Source organism: Oncorhynchus mykiss, chromosome 2, assembly GCF_013265735.2.
Source record: "Oncorhynchus mykiss isolate Arlee chromosome 2, USDA_OmykA_1.1, whole genome shotgun sequence".
Classification (NCBI taxonomy): Eukaryota; Metazoa; Chordata; class Actinopteri; order Salmoniformes; family Salmonidae; genus Oncorhynchus; species Oncorhynchus mykiss.
The window spans coordinates 39,027,528-39,045,438 of record NC_048566.1 but is presented as its reverse complement, the minus strand read 5'-3'; the positions used below and the strand labels follow the sequence as shown (position 1 = coordinate 39,045,438).

The 17,911-nt window shown below is 48.4% G+C and overlaps 1 protein-coding gene across 1 annotated transcript in view; it reads right to left on the bottom strand.

Moving 5' to 3' along the window:
- Window positions 1-781: 781 nt before the first annotated feature.
- LOC110489280 (forkhead box protein O3-like) overlaps window positions 782-17,911 on the bottom strand; it is a 43,937-nt gene continuing 26,807 nt past the window's right edge. Inside the window, exon 2 of the mRNA XM_021561973.2 lies at window positions 782-5,365. Within this exon, the coding sequence (XP_021417648.2) occupies window positions 3,692-5,365 (1,674 nt within the window). The 3' untranslated portion in view covers window positions 782-3,691. The remainder of the gene's footprint in view (window positions 5,366-17,911) is intronic.

Here is a 17,911-nt window from a genome sequence, read left to right as displayed (position 1 = left end):
AAAAGCGCACATTTCAGTGAGAGGAGAATGTGTGTGTGTGTCTGTGTGTGTGTGTGTGTGTGTGTGTGTGTGTGTGTGTGTGTGTGTGTGTGTGTGTGTGTGTGTGTGTGTGTGTGTGTGTGTCTGTGTGTGTGTGTGTGTGTGTGTGTGTGGAGGAGGCTCCCATGGGGCCTGGCAGTATTGCGCTGCAGCGCAGCACTCTCCTCCTGTGACAACGCCTCCGATGGGACTGGGACAGCTGTGACCAACCTACAGCTTCAGCGGGGATGACAAGCCTTATTAGACACTCACCCCCTCATCACCCACCCCCCGCCCCCATATCTCTCTCACACACAGGCAAACACGTTTTTGCTTTCGCACATACAGAAGGAGACACACTAGCATACAAGTACACGCTTTCACACCGAAAGGCACACATGCACAAACACACACAGACAGTACACACACACATTTCCCTTATGCACATACACCCATCAACATATGCATACACTCTTTCAAACAAACAAAAAACCTAGTCGTTCACAAACACACACTTTGGAAGCAACGTCTGTGTGTGCTGCATGTACAAAAAGAGAACCTTGTTGGACAGATTACCCTTGGATAATATCAAATGAAAGACCAAATTCATATGCAACACAACACATGCATTCACTCACACAGGTATACGAAAGAACAAGGACTCGAGGACACACCAGCACAAGACAATGGAAATGTCATCACACAATTGTGACAAATCCTCGCACGGAACCACACAAGCGTAGAAAGAGCATGAAACAGATACTTTCTTTTCATTTCATTTATTTAACAGTCACCAGATAAGATACATTCGCTTTAAAAAAAAGAAATAGACGACAAAATTCATATTTTCTTTTTGAGTTTAAAAACTATTATACAATATCCTCAATATATAGATTTTTGTACAAAATAAAATCCTTACGACTGTAAAGGAAGTGTGACGCGGAAAAACAAAGACCAAAAAAAAATGCAAAGGAAATTGGAGTTGGCTCACAAACTACCACACTCAGGGGTGACAAAGACCCACCTCTTTCATAAATAAATGTGTATGATAACGTTTGACATTATATATAACTCTATTTTCCAATATCGGGGCATCACTAAACCTTTTTAGCGCAGGCTAAAACATAGCCCTACCAAGGGGTCCTTTCGCCAAGACCTTCCACACATACTTCACAGACTGAGATTGAACAAGAGTCGACATCCTAGAATAAGGATGTTGATCTCGAAGGATAGGGCCTGCTAGTCTGTGCCATACTTGACCTTTGGCTGTAATGATATGCCCCTTGTACGGTGTCCATGTTAGGAAATCCCCGGAACGGTGTACATTTTAGGACATTCCTGTTAGAAGTATTCAGTACAGTCCACAGCAGAGTGTGTCTACTGAGGGAGACAGGAGAGCTGGTTCATGTTCTTTAGGCATCAAACGAACAAAAACTAACTGAATCAGAGTGGGACAACCTGGACTTTGTCCAATAAGAAACACACATTTTTGGTTTCCGTTGCAAAGCGCTTTAAGGCGGTTCGCAATGGCGTGCGGCGTGTGGCCTAATGAACATGACCCATGGCTATCTCCTGTCCCGAGGCTTTGTATGGTGGCTAGAGCTACAGTAAAGAGACCGTGGTCCAATTCATGGGGGCTGGTGTAGCCTAGCGTATAGGGCGTGGATCCGGATGTCCGCCTTCACAAATCACCATGCCATATACACCCTGTCCCTGAATGTCCCTTCAGAGCGTCAACATTACAACGACAACAAGAGAGAACGACGAACAAAGGAAACGCGCTGAACGTGGACATGTGTGGAAGGAAGGTAAAGAAGGAACAACAACCCTGTTTGACAGAGATTAATGCCAATCTGATTGGCTGATTGTTTCCATCTGTCTTTTCTACCCCTCTCCGCCTATATGTACAGTACCTTATATCAGAGAACCAGTCTCAACTCAAACTCCCAAAGGCCCAAAACACAGCCAAGACGACCTCATAACATGTGATAGGGAACACAAGATACAGATGATGACAACGATGCTGATGACTTACAACACAAACACACTACCCGTTTAAGACACACGCGCCCAGAAGGGACGGGGAAAGGGACATGATCATGTGATTATATTGCTGTCGACCTACTATCAACCTGCGTTTACTTATTTTTTGTGGGTTTTATGTCCCTCCCCCCTACCCCCTCCCCCCCATCGGTGTCCTTTCCGAACAGACAAACGCGGACAGTGTTGTCTCCCTCCCGGGCCAGGATGACTAGGTGTTAATCACGGCGATCAGAACAGCACATTTACGTTAGCGACAACTGCAGGGGTGAGAGAGAGAGAGAGAAAGAGGGAGGGATGGGAGGGGAGGCTGTTGCGTTTAGATCCCCGATAGTGATGCATGGCTGCAGCATCACTTTGGAGATTAAAAGCAAGGCGCTGAATTTCAATCAAGCACAGTTTAATGGGTCGGTCTGAGGGATGATCACTTTGTCTCTGTTGGGGGGGGGGGGGGGGGGGGCAGAGACAGAGAAAGCAAAGTTAAAGAGAAAAGCTGGCGCCACAAAGGACAAAATAAACCCTGGTTGAGGCAAGGTGATACGCCATTTTCCATTTTGTCTTCTGAATATTCCAAAGATGAATTCAATGAACATAATGCGACCAACTAATATAACATACACTTTCACTTGCACAGTAAAGTAAAGCACCAGATTATAGTTTTCAATTAGGTCAGTGAAGAGGCACAGATCATTGTAAGTCTGTCCCAAAATGTATCATTTGATTTGACCGAATACGAGCCAACAACAAAGAGCCCAAATAGCCAATCAATCAGACATTTTTGATGACATTTTCCCTACTTCCCACTGGCAGTAAACATATCAGCATAGCAACCCCCATTATAAACATTGCAGCACAGCAACCCCCATTATAAATCTATTCCACAAATGTATCTATAGATCCGGATTCTTGCGCTTTCTTGGTTTGTTCAGCAAAATTATATGTCAAATACCGTACCCACATCGCAAACAGCCAAACTCTGCATGAGTTTGTCTGCTACAGTACATGACAAGACCTGGGTCCAAATACCATTTGAGATATTTCAAATACGTTTAGCGTTTGCTGCAGTCTGCCATGGAGTGCAAGATAGGCGGGGTTTGCACGTTTGCGACAATTCTATTGGCTCCATTGCGCCAGGCAAACTCAATCAAGCCCAGATAAAGTGTCTGAAAGGATTTTGAATAGTATTTGAACCCAGGTCTGTATGTGAGTGAGCTGTGGAGTCTGACCCACTTCTTTTAAAGTGCTTGGTGAGTTCAGGTCTCATGATAGTAGATGAGAAAGGGACAAGGTTGGGCAACAACACAGTTGAGATTGTCATCACAGTATACAGCTGATGTGAGAAAAACCAATGTGACATGAGCTACAGTCTCCAGAGAGAGTCCGGGTAGGGAGAGATAGGACCGGGGCATTTTATAGCACAACACAGAAAGGTATGGGGGAGTGAGCGACTGAGTGTTTGTCCCATCTCCTCTGTTTTCAGTCCAGGAATGACACAGTTATGCACAGTGCTCCCCAACATGTTAGTGAGGAGGGGTGGAGTCTGTCTATCTGAGGGGCAGTGAGGGCTGGCCTGCAGCACTCTCTGTAGTGGAGTCTTTTCTGAGGCCTGCCCTGAAGCACTCTGGGAAATGTCTCAGCCGGGCACCCAGCTCTGGTTGTTGTGGGCTTGCTGAGGGCCTGCCAGTCCACTCATGCCCATCCCAAGGCCCACCCCCATGCCCATCCCGATGCCCAACCCCTGCGCCAGGGAGCTGTCAAAGTTAAAGTCCATTTCTTCTCCGGAGTCCATGATATCGTGGAGGAGGATGGACTCCACGTCACAGTCCAAGCTCCCGTGGAAGATATCCAGGTCCAGATCGGCTGGTAGTCTCTCGTGGGGGTGAGGCTGGTGGTACGAGCTACCATGGTAGCTGCCTCCTGTGCAGCCTCCCACCATGCCCAGTTGGTGGTGGTACAGTCCACTGCCCATTCCCTGGTGTTGGGGGCTGGGGTAAGTGTTGTGGCAAGGGTGCGAGGGGTGGGGGGCGGTGGCCAGGTGGCAGGAGTCCTGGGGCATCCCCAGCATGCCGGCCGGGTTGGGTGGCAGGGTGGTGGAAGCGGGGAGGTGGGCGTGGGATGGGGGGCTGTAAAGATAGGGGGCTTTGTGGCTGTAGGGCTGGAGGTGGCCACTGCTGATGCGTGGGGCCAGGGCTGGGGCTCGAGTCGGTGTGTGCGTTGTGTGGTTGCTGTGGTTCTGACTGAGGTTGTGGCCAAGATGAGGAGAGCTGTGGTTGTGGTTATTGTGGTTGGTCACAGGGTTGAGGTTATGACTCTGAGTTCCGTTGTGGCTGTGAACTGCATGTCCGTTGTGTCCGGGGTGGTGGCTGTGACGGGTGGAGCTCACTCCGTTCGTGGAGGGCCCCATCATTGGTTGGGCATCTCTCTCCTGGCCCAGTATTATGTCCTTGGCACAGTACTGCTGTGGCCCTCCAGGGCCCCCTGTCAGCAGGCTCTGCAGGGCGTTGGTCCCTGAGTAGGCCGGCAAGGTTCCGCAGAAGCTAGCCGGCTTATTCTCCTGGATGGTCTGCATGGGCGAGTGGTGGCGCAGCATGCCCATCCCAGCCTGGCTGTAGACCGCGCCACAGTATGACCCCTGACCTTTAACCCCAGGGTTGTAATGATAGACCGGGGAGAGTTTGTGGCCCGCTGCCAGGTGAGGATGATGATGGTGGTAGCCTTCCTCCAAGAGCCTCTCCTCCAGGCTGATCGCCCCGGTGAGATTAGCCAGCTGGGGAAGCTGCTCCACGGGTGGACAGTGGCCTCCCACGGCCCCCATGGCAGGGGAGCGGGCACTGGAGGAGGGGGAGGGGTAGAGGTGTGGCGAGGCCGAGCAGGACAGCCCGCTTTCCTCTGACTCCTCCAGCTCGCCCTCGGCCAGGATAGGCGACACACGCCCGCTCAGGGTCGACGTAGACGAACTAGCCCGGGAGTGGAGCTCCGTCCAGGCGTCAAACTCTCCTTCCACACCCCCAGCTCCCCCTATGTTGCCTGGGAGAACCTTCCCCGGTGGGCTACCCTGCTCAGGGGAAGCCTGGAGCCCCACTTGAGCTCCAGAACCAATCCCTGGCCTGCCCACCCTCTTGCGGCTGACCCGGCCCTTGCTCTTCAGGTACTTGGTGCTGTTGTCCATGGAGACGGTTCGCCGACGAGGGGCCTTTCCCATCTTGCCCCCCTCAGGGTTGAGCATCCACCAGGAGGACTTGCCCGTGCCTTCGTTCTGCACCCGGATGAAGCGCGTGTGGAGGGACAGGTTGTGTCGAATGGAGTTCTGCAGACATAGATAGATAGATAGATAGATAGATAGATAGATAGATAGATAGATAGAGGGGGGCGAGAGAGAGAGAAAGAGATTGATTCATTTAGAGTGCACATTACATTGTTCATCATAGTATGTCTATTAGCATTTTCACTGTTTAACACACTGAATCCCACCACTGCCACCAAACGTCACACTTTAGCTCTGGGTGAGGACAGCGTGTGACTTTCAGACAATGAGTACGGGTCGCCTTTGTGCGTTTCCCAGAACTCCTCATCTGTAGACATCAGCTGAATCAAGTACGCATATGACCCATTTTCATATGAAACAACTGTCTACTGGAGAGGAAACTAGAGTTTCAGCGACTTTGACGACGTGCAACCTGCCAATCTGATCCCAAGCCTGCTGCTCCGTATTGATGGCTGTTTAAAGGTTTATCTCACACACATTGATGCCACTGGGGAGTGTGTGGATTCCCCTTCCAAGAAGAGCGTCGCTGATCAATACGTACCAGACAGTTTGTGTTCATGCTTATAGAGCTGCTATCAACTCACCATCGTGGGTCTACAAAATACTTACTGGTGCCTTGTCTGCCTACTAAACTGTAGACACCAGGGCCCAGTTTTTCTGAAGTTATCGATCCGAATTCCAACTATCGGATGTGATTGAATGCGTAGAAACAGAATTAATAGAATGGGTGTCTTTGTACAATCTATCAGGTGAGAGTGCCAATGATTGTCTGAACTGAAGACACTACGTCCACTTTATCTCTGTGAAGTGGAGGGTATCCCTCCCTTTTTCTCCTTCCCTCTGTCTCTTTCCTCTCCACTTCTTCTCCTCCGCCTGGTAGATGTACGCTAATCCCTGGTTCAATGTGTCTGGCTGGGGCTGGTGTTTGAAGTGGCTGCCAGTCTGGCCCGCGCACCAGCCCCCTCTCCCATGGCCTGAGTGTGGAGATGGATCGGATAGATTGAGCTAGGAGCTACCAGGAATAATGGATGGAGCCCACCAACCACCTCCTACCCACACAGATCTCTATCACCGAATTCTCTTTCTGTCTCTCTATAACCCTCGCTCTTTCGCTCCATCACCTTCTCCCCTCCCTCGCCCTCTCTCTCCTTTTATCTCTGTCTCTCTTTTATCACCATTTTCTCTCTTTATAGCCTTCTCTACTCTAAGCTTTCTGCAACTTGTTGCTTCTCTCCTTTCTTTTCATCCTCTTTCCTCCCTCTCTCCATGTTTCTTGTGTTTGTTAATATGCTGGAATCATTATTTACCTGCTGAGAGAATAGATTTTTTTTGTCAATGCCTTTCCCACATTTGTTTTGGGCGGGGGAACACTCAAATTCAATGATAAACTCTCAATAGATGACTCTGTGACTCATTCCCTTTCTAATTCCAAAAACAATTTGTAGGTGTATTAGACTTTTTCTTCAAGGGCAAGTGAAGGCCAAGTGAACAGTAAGAAATATTGATTGATTGACAACAGTTGTTCTGTTCTGCTTTTTGCTGTAGGCGTTATTCTGAAACTTGAACGGCAAAATGAAACCAGAGCACCTAGTGTGGCTAAGCCTTACATTGGTACTATAGTACTATATTCCATTGTTTCAGATTGAGGTACATGTGGTGTAATTTTAAGCGTTCATACTTTCAACGGCACCGTTGTGTCGTACATCATTTGTATTCACGGCGAAGCGGCACAGTCTGAGAACACACAAATCAAATGGTGGGGCACCAACTGAAAAGCGGCGACTGACTGAATCCAGGTGATCTGTGAATGCCTCCCTTCGGTTGCCTCGCTGTGACACCTCGAGCATTGGGTAACCATGGCAACTGTTGGTAAACGTGCAGGAGAGGGAGTATATGATATTGTGGTGGGTAGAGCAGGGAGGCAGAGTAAGGGTAGCGGGGGGATGGGGAGAGACGTTGGTTGTTTGATGCTGCAGCTCTCTCTCTAACTCTAAACAGCCTTTCTTTCATCTGGGCCGTGCCAGTCCGTCGGGGATGCCCGGTCGGCGGTTAGGGGCGGGCAACTACGTGCCTGCGCCGACTACTACCCTTTTCACACTATCGTGCCAACTGAAACTGAAGAAGTTTCTCTCACATATTTTCTTTTCACATTGATCTTTTCGGCACAGTTCAAGCAACTACGGTGGATACCCAGCCAGCTCAAACAGCTTGGCTCAGCAAGGTTTGGTCCGGGTACACCTGTCTCTCCCACACCAGAACATTTCCTTATCAGCTCATGACAAATGCTGTCCATCAAGTTATAGATGACAGATTGATTGAAGGCCGAATGAAAATGAACCTCCTTCAATGGGACCGGACCCGGTTGAAGCCGCTACCGCGTATGATCTCTGATCTGTTCCAAACGTAGCATGTATGATCAAAAACAGTCCCCCGCTATAGACTTGGGAGAGGGATTTGAACATCATCCCCAAGCCCTCTTTATCTGATGAATCCTGAATCCACCTGCTTAAGAGAGATTTAAGAGATTGCCTTCGTCCCAAATTGCTCCCTATGCTCTATATAATGCACTACTTTTGGCCAGGGGCCATAGGGCTCTGGTCAAAAGTGGAGCACTATATAGGGAATATGGCACCATTTGGGACACAGCCATTGCGTGGGTAAGTCGACCATGATGGCGTAGTCAGCTAGCTGTTTGCTTCCTGTTTGCTGGCCTTTCTGTTTTGTTTTCAAACCCGGAGTTTCTCAGTAGTAGTCATCCTGTTTGGGCGTGGGTTTAGGGACTAAGAATAGCCCTGCCAGGTTACAGGTGTCCCTCCCTGTGTAGGAGTAGCCTAGCCCTGGCTTCTCGCCCAATCTTGGACTGAGTCAGGGGAAATATGGCCGGCCCATGCCCCGCTCACTCACGCCCCCAAAACAGGCAGTCGCAGGCAGCCGGTGCTAATCCCGCTTCATTCCGAGTAATCCCAGACAATTCCGGGCTAATCCTGGAGTTGATTCAGGGGCACTCCCAGCTGGGCATCTCACACAGTCCACTGCCAGGTCATCGTGTGCACCGCGAGCAGCCTGGATACGGTATGAATCAATGGAAGGAGGAAGATGAGGGGGCAGACTAAGGAGATTCCTTTGTTAAGCAACCTGTCCATGTTAGACAAGGAGAGGAAAGGCCATGATCTACAAGGCCATGTAGTACAACCACCCTTTCAATTTCCTATCTGACAGAGCTAAGTGGAATGCCTCACTCTGAGTTTGTTTACGGCAGAATAGAATGTTAAAAACGTTATTGTCTATTAAATATTCATAAAATGTTTCTGGCTTTCAGGAATAGACAAATGAAGGGTAGCACACAAAAACATACAATGAGAACGGAGCACACACTCCAACCCCTTGGTCCGGCAGCTATCTCATATTGAAATCGGGCCAATTTATACAATACATAATGGTGGAAGGCAGAAATAATGACGTGAGATAGAGAGCTAACACACAAATGTATTGCCTGATCCCACCCGACTTAAGTGAACAGACTGTGCGGTATATCAAAGGTTGTCAAATCAAACTTCTATGAATATGTAACTATCACAGAGTGGGTATTTAAGCAACAACAACCAGCGTGCAGTAGCCTTGCACTGTTATTTGTGGAAAGGGCATCTGTCCGATTCTAGAACAATTGTAGCCAGTGGAAGACTGCGTAGCACATGCAAATATGATTACTAGAATGGCAAAGCCACTCAGACCACATCAAGTTCACAGAACACTCATGGGTACATTCAATATGGCAGCCGGTTCACCCGTCACATACGTAACATTGACTTGAATGGGAATGTCCTTTCTAGTAAATCTATTTCTGTGGTGTGGCACCCCGGTGGCCCCAGAGAGACAAATCGGCTTGAGCTCAACTCTCATTAGAGCCCACGATCCTGATACCTGACGTACATCTTCTTTATTCGCTCCCCACCAAGCCACTCCACCACAGCACTCTTTGCCTACAGATTAAGCTTAAAACCTATTAGCACCCTCAAATCTGACACGTTCACACTCTTTCCAACACAGGTGGCCTCAGAGCAGCAGAAAGGGATTTTTCCTTTTCCCGAGACCGGGTACTACAAGACTTCCTGTTTTGGATCGACCAAGCTCTGTTCATGTTCCGAGAATGAACAAAAACGGGCCCTGGTCATTGTCGATAATTCCCCTCTCTTTCAAACCCTTTAATTTGCCCCTCAGCGTTCTGGCCATTCACATTGATTCCTGCTCAGTCCTCCCTCCACACACCCACTGAGTTTGATTTTGGATCTGGAGTAGGCAGTTAAACTTGGAGAATCGATTCAACTTAATAGCCTTCAATGGTAAGGTTTGGCTTTAGACACATCAAGGTCTGACTGTTTGTAGGAAAATATTATATTGGACTAGCTTTGTGAAGGCGATATGGCTCCCTTTCCAATGTCCTTGCCCGAGGGTACCCCCGGCATTGCGTGAGTAGGGTGACAGTGCCCAGTTGCCCAGCCTGGCACAATGCCAATGTGTCCCCTCTGCCGCCACTCCCAGGGTAGCAATCTGCCGTTGAGACTGTGGTGAGCGGGGTGGTGGGGGCAATAGACCGTCTGGGTTGGCTTGACTGGCTGGCTGGCAAGGCGGGCAGCTGGGATAGAGGGTGTAAGGGGGGTAGTGGGGTGGGAGTGTGGAGGCATAGCGTGGAGCCCAGTGTGTGAGAACCCTCCGAGCCACACAATGGGCTGCCCTCAAAATGGGGCCCCTCTACCCCCCACATACTCACAAGAGGGGATAGATGAACCAGGTCAAACTGTTTAGGGCCCATCTTGTGGAGAGAGGGTGTGCTCATTCAAACAAAACCAAGTGATGAGCCCAAAGACAAGAGGGCTCACGTGGGAACGCCAAAAGAAACCACTCACCCGGTTCAAATAACTTAAAGGGTTGGATGACTGGCATGTTCGTTCTGCAAAGACGAGAATCTGTCTGGAAGCTATTTACCGCCATTCGCCATGTACTCATTCGGTGTTTATCAATCCCATTTCATACAGAAAGAAGCCATTATGCTCCTCTGCTGTCTATGGGTATCTCTTCATGGCACGCCATTCATTAGATAAGCACAAATCAAGGGGGACCAGGAGAGGCTCTGGCTGTGTTTATTGTGATGCCTGTTTGTGCATCTACAGAGGAGGGGGAGGTGGAGGCTCAAACACAAGCAGTTTTGTTCAGGCAAAGGAATGAGTTTTGTCAGCTAAGCCTGTCTCCAGGCTATTGATGGAAATTAGCACCGGCTAAATATTCGCTTCCAGTGATTGATGTCACGGCTCGGCTTGTCCCCCTTTGAAGGGAAATAAAGAATGTAGAGGCGCATAGATTAATGGGAATAGGGGGGTTGGTGCATTCAGCATTCTCTGTCTGCAGGGGTGGGGTGGAGTGGAGGGATGGGAGGGCTTCAAGGGGACTGAAGGGCCTAATGGTACCTAAAATATGGCTCTATACGTAACAAAGCAGATACGGCACGCTATCCCAAGTGGCACCGGTACAGACAGGAACACAGATCTTGTTGCCTGCGAAGGAAGCCCAAAGTCAGACGATAATTAAAATCCCTTTAGAGGAGGAGAGCCTACTTTAAGGAGAGACAGATGGGCAGATGGACGAGCCTGTTTTCTGGACTGCGATCAAATTGAAAAGATGAACAAAAAAATAGACCTCTTATTAGGAGGTGAGAAACTAACTTAGCCGCCACACGCCACAGGGGCGGCTGGTAGCCTTACGGTTAAGAGCGTTGGGCCATTAACCGAAAGGCTGCTGGTTCGAATCCCCGAGCAGACTAGGTGAAACCTCTGGTGGTGTGCCCTTGAGCAAGGCACTTAACCCTAACTGCTCCTCCTGTAAGTCGCTCTGGAGAAGATCCTCTGCTGAACGACAACAAAAAAAAGTAATCAAGCAATGCCATCATCATCGCCATGGTCCATAGTCACGGAACTATCAAGTAGGTCTAGTTGTGTAGTCACGGCAAGCCCTGTCAGAAACCTAGGCTAGGAACCAGGCTGAGCTACAGTACAGACCATTGGCTACTATCTGTACCTAAGACATACAGTAGAACCTTAGCCATTAGAGGCTGACTAAGGCAAGTTTCCCCTCTTACGACAATACAAATCACTTTCAAAATGTCTATATCATCCCATACACCACTCAGTGCCATTCCAAAGGGAAAAGAGGGAAAGTCAACTGAGAGTTTGAGCTGCCATGTGCCATGGTGCCCACAGTCAGGAAGTCTGTGGGGAGAGGGTGTAAGGGATTCCTGCTTGGCTGTGTTCTAATGGCAGCCAGTCCCTGGCAAATCACTGCCTGTATACTTCTACAAGCACCAAGGGGGATGGTTAGCGGTTTGGAACTGCTGATCAAGAGCTGCACGAGCTTTGACGGCTAAAAATAGCCGCAAACAGATTAGCAGACCATCTGAGACCAGGATAGGGGATCGGAAAATCCACCAAGGAATGCCAGGATGGTCTTGGCGGTTTTCCAGTTGGCCGGCGTGAGGGGGACACGACATCTATGACACCCACGAGACGAAAGCCCCCGCCTGAGCTCGTAATCACGCCAAACGTGGGCAAGACCTGTGCCGGAGAGGGCACAAGGCGGGTACGTGCAAGAGGGCATGGTTTTCCACAGGGGCTATTGGAGGTAGGCTTCGCTTTCCCCTGTGAGGGTTCACAAAACAGGTGTACAGGGTTGGGCCACCTGTGGGGCATGCCACCTGCTCACAGCTCACACTTCGACCAAAGTCTGGGGATCCATCAGACTCACATTTTCCACTGGGCCTGCCATCATGCTATCATAAAGTCATGCACGTTTCTGGAGAGAGGCTTTTACAGCTTTTTTAATTTGATTTATTTTTGCAAGGAAGAGTAGGTGTGTGTGTGTGTGTGTGTGTGTGTGTGTGTGTGTGTGTGTGTGTGTGTGTGTGTGTGTGTGTGTGTGTGTGTGTGTGTGTGTGTGTGTGTGTGTGTGTGTGTGTGCTTGTCTATTTATGTGTGTGCTTGAGTCAGGTCTTTTAACGGCCCACAGGCGGGCGGAGTGTGGATTTGATTATATAGAAACCACCCTCTGCCACATACAAAGAAACAGACGATGCAACAATGGACTCAATGCCGACGCGGTTATCTCCGCCTCTCACTCTCCACCATAATCTCCTTCATAATAACAACAATCTCATTTCCCGCATTCTAAAGGTCAGTACACACCTCTGATCAGACTTTAATAAACAGCATTCTCAGGGTTTCATATCGGCAGAGCAGGAAACTCATTCGGCAGCGGGTTGCCTTATGGCACGCAAAATTCATTGAACAGTCCCTTCAATTGCTTGCAATTTCATAGCGGAGAGACTAATGATATCATCGCAATCAGATGGAAGCGTCCAAAGATCCAGAAAGACACACGCGTGTACATGCACGAATGCATCTTAAGCAGGCAGGCACGCTGGCAGGCACACAGGCAGGCACCCACACAGGCACACATAGTAGGGTAGCCATCATTACTTGTGAGGTACAGATGATCTGAAGACCAAAACTCAGCCATGTCTATACGTATATCGCATGTATCAGTCACGCAATAAAACACAGCTTCTCCCTCACACGTTCATCTTCTCACATAAACTGGCAAACAAAATATTCACATATGCCTCACACACTCTCTCTCACACACACACACACACACACACACACACAAAGAGCCTGGCACAGTGGGCACGCTCATTACCACAATGCCAAGCTACTAGTTGCTAAGGAGACCTGTGGGAGAGGGAGGCTCCTTGTTTCCATAGCAGCCAGCCTGCTCCCTGCCAACTATCCCCCGAGGGAAAGGCAGCTAGGGAGAGAGGAGGGAGGGTGGGGGGGGTGAAGTAGGGAGAGGTAGAGGGCACCCGTCTAATAGGGGAGAGGTGTTGGGGAACTTCATTAAACGCCCTGTGTACCACACCAACCACTGCTTCTCAACAATATACACCGCATGCTATACACTTACACTCAAGTCTACTTACTCAGAGATGCAGAGAGCTACACCCACCTATGGTGTATGCCTACATATGACATTGAAAAGGGTAAGTGTATATGCGGAATCATAGGTCAAGAAAAGGCAGCTATAGAAGGAAGGAGGGAAAATAAGAAAATAGAGAAAGAGAACAAAGGAGGATCAAAGAGGGTCTTGCATTTTGGTAAATGGAGAACGTTGGGGATCTTAATTTTGGAGGCGTCTGTTAGCCATGGAGCCATCTTGAGACATTCCTTTATGTAAACGCATTGTTACGACCGTCTCTTTGAGCCTATACGGCCGTCCAGTGTTCTAGATGACCTTTTGTAAGATAGGCGTCGGATGATTGGTTGAGCCTTCTGTGTGACATCACTCCGAGCCCATACCGAAACACAAAACAACGACGGCCAATTTATCTCCCCTCAAATCTAAAACCAGTAGTAACCACCAACTTCACTGACCGTTATATCTAATATTCCCACACCCCAATAACATTGCCGCCGAGGAGGGCTTGTTAGCTAGTCACCTCAGCCATTTTCTTCTAAAACAGCTCAGCTATCAATGCTAGCTAACTAGCTAACATTAGCTAGACTGCGTCTAGACTCGGGAGTTCAAGGGCATATAGACAGGTCACATAGGCTTCAGGAGACAGCTGGATAGATATGATTCCACCATGGGCAACAACAACTGGCTACTAGTTAGTTTTTACCTAAATATGTTCAATTAATAGTTAGTTTATCCACTGACCACTGCATTCAGCAGGATAGCTAAATTACTGAAACGTAGCTAGCTAGCTCAGCCAACTAATCGCGAATTTCCTATTCTTTGATAGATTTGGGTCAACTTGCTCATATCAAGCAACAGACCGTTTGTTTAAAGGTAAAAATAACATTTAGTGGACTTGTTTTATGAATGACCGGACAGTGAAACTAAAATAGATGTCAGCTAGCTGGTGAGACTTCAATTTATTTCACAATTAATTAAGCTGAAGCTTGGTTTCCCCAAGTCATTCGGGGCTTACTGCTCATCCCGGTGAGCAAGCTAAGCAGACAGCAAGAAGGCTCAACTAATCACCCAACGTAACACATGAATATTAATGACTTTGCCTCCGGCTATCCTACGAAAGGAAATGTCGCATCCAGTGAGCCCATTCCATCCACTTCCTGGAAATTCAGTCTAAGAGAATGAACAAACAATAAATTATTTCAACTTCACATACTGTACAGCAATGCTGTATATCCAACCGTACAGTACAACGGCTCAATGGAAACCTACTACACAACATACTCAAGCAAACATACTGTAGCAGCATTTCTGCACAAACCAAAAGCCAAACACTGGAGAGGAAGAGAGTGCTCATTCAGGACTTACTCATTCCTCAAGAGGGGCCTCCGAGATTGCTGAAAGGGAGTAAAGATAGCGATATGGCCAAGCGATAATGCTGAATTCATAGGTACCTTGCCTTTTACACTAAAGTGCATTCACATACAGTAAGAGCGCTTTATATAGTGGACAATGTATGAACCATGTTGCTTCCATGGAAATGAAATGGATTCTATTTCTATGGTCGCTTGACCCTCAAGATTGGAAGTGCCAACCTACTGTATGAATGAGGGGCTTTATTGCCAAGTTTGATTCTCAACAGGAGGACACAGAACACCCTGTCTGCTGGGGTAACTTGTCTCACTGTCTAGATTAATGAGAGAAGGAGCGATACCACTCTGCTGTGAGTAAAGAGGAAGAGAGGAATGGGGGATTTCAACCCTCCCCCTCTGTCTTCTCCATCCATTTCCCGAAACAAAAAGAGCCCAATTAGGTCAGTTTGAGTTGGTTTGAGTCTGGTGGTGTGTGTCTGTACATTTGTCTGTGCGTGTATGGGTGGGAAACAAGGAGGGGGGGGGGTGGTTAGTGTGTGGTATGTGGTAGAGAAAGTGTCGGGGGGGGGGGGGGGGGTCGTTCTCTCTATCGCTCACTCGTGTGGGAGAGAGAAGGGGAGAGCAGCCGGCCACAGAGAGAAAGAGCGAGAGAGACAAACACACAACTCTACAGCCTAAGCGGGGCAAAACTTGCTCTCAGCTCGACGGGAGACGCTGAAATATTAATCAGTATGCTCCGGTCACAGACTCCTCTCCTCTGAATGCAATCGCTTCAAACCCCTTCCCTCCCTAATGAGTGGCTACGAGTGGGTTCATGAATGGCTAATGGACACCGATGGGGGGCTGATGGCGGGATAGATAGCGATGGGGGGAGGGGGTAAGTGAGGTATTGGGGAGGGGGATGTAGGGACATGCCGTGACCTTTTAAGAGGCTCCTGAAAACTTCATTAAGGATATCCCCACTTTTCCACTTCTTGTTCACTTTTTCATCCTCCCTCTCCATCTCTCAGTCTCATCTCTCACTCACCTCTCGTTCCTTCCTCTCTGTCTCTCCATCTCCCTTGCACTCCCTGTTGGTGCGTGCTGACTGATAACCCTCTTACCTTCTCACCCACACAACCCCTCAGAGCTATACTGTACACTGAAGTTTCTGTTCTAGGGCTATTTAAGGGCACTACACCAAACGACACACTTATGCTTTAACGACGTTCATGTCAAAATGTGCATACTGTACAAGCAGGCAAACGTATAAATAACCTACCAACATTAAAACTGCAATAGTCTGAACGTTGTCTCCAAAACCCGTACATAGAAATGCCTCATATAGAATGTAAACATAGAAATGTCTCATATAGGATGTGGTCAGCTGTCGGGCTGTAGAGAAAACCACACAGGCCAGACAGTATTAGCCCGAGAGTATCTGACAGTGATGCAGTTTTACTTCAAGAGAGATAATCTCTCAGTAGAAAACCAATGCACTCTTCCGGCCTTGTTGATTAGATGCGTAAAACCAAAAATGGCTAATAGATTTGGGATAAACCCCCACACTGAAGAAAGCTTTATGCTGAGAAGTTTATGCACAATCCCCGATTCATTGAAGATACAAAATAAAGGGGAAAAGTAAAGCAAAAGGGAAAACATTTAAATTCAGTTTATTTTCGGGACTACTTATTGACTGTGAACCGTGCAGTAACGTTTTGAAAGTAAGACCACTTCAACTACTAATGAAACCCTAACTCCCCCTCAACATTCTCCTCAACTCAAAGTGTACGACACACAATCAGCAGCACCTGAAGGTATCCCGTTTTTTTTTTTGGTGAAGTCAGGAGAGGATTAGTGAGCAGAAGAACGAGAAATGTAGGTTACTAAGTCTTCCCAGGACCCAGGATTACTCATATGTTACCATAGAGGCCGTGGCCGGATTAGGAGCGGCTGGAGTGGGCCAGCGTGCTAACGCACATGCACACACGCCTCAGCGTAATCCACTCGCTAATTGGAGGAGTGGGCTCCTATTAGGCCTATGACCTAATTCTTGACCTAACCTCTCCCTCTCAGCTGCAGTCATGGCTGGGCGGGCCACCGGATTACAGTTCGAGTGGGGAAATGAGACCTGGTTCATAGGGGACGTATAGTGTAGGTCCATGTAAGATTGCATGGGGCTGTATGAGACTGTACTGATGAATGGGGTCATGCTGCATGGGGACGTATGGTCTATCAATGGATCTGGGTAGGGACGTATGGTCTATCTATGGGTCTGGGTAGGGACGTATGGGATTGTACGAGGCAGGCCGGATTAGGGCAGCAAAACGAGACCTGGCTCACAGGGCTGTATGGGCTCATGCTGCACTGAAACATCTGTATGGAGCTGTGTAGGGTTGTAAGGGGATGTAGTAGGATGTATGGGGTCGTACTGCACGGGGGCATATGGAGCTGTGTAGGGGAGTGTGGCGGGGTGGCCGCATAGGCCCAATGGGGGGGGGGGGGGTATAAGGAAAGCATATAGGATATATATATATTTTATATTTTTTTTATTTTACCTTTATTTAACTAGGCAAGTCAGTTAAGAACAAATTCTTATTTTCAATGACGGCCTAGGAACAGTGGGTTAACTGCCTGTTCAGGGGAAGAACGACAGATTTTGTACCTTGTCAGCTCGGGGATTTGAGCTTGCATATATATATGTATGTATATTGTATTGCCTCTATAGAGGGATGAAAGCATTCATATGTCTATCAGTACTGCTGAATGTGCTTCTATATATTTGGGTTAGCTGTATGTGGTTGTGCATGTGTGTGTGATGGTTCAAATATGCTCTCACGTGTTAATCAACATCTTTGCGTGACATTGAATGTATGGTACTTTCCATCTAGTGTGTGTGTGTGTGTGTGTGTGTGTGTGTGTGTGTGTGTGTGTGTGTGTTGCCTCTTCTCCTAGAAGGGGGCTGCAGAGTTTCCGCCTGAGTGGTACTGTCAGTGGGTATCACTCAGCCCGGCTGTGTGGCAAGACGCGTGGATCATTAGCAGAGATGGAGAGAGAGAGAGAAGGAGCAGAACGGAGGAGAGAATGAAGGGAGAGAGACTGAGTCGGGCAGCACGTCTTAATATCCGTCTTGAGAGCATTATACACGGCACTGCACTCTCCTCTCAGTCACGCAATCACCCCGCCGTAAAAGCAGACTCAGCCCCCCTTTTTCTCCTCT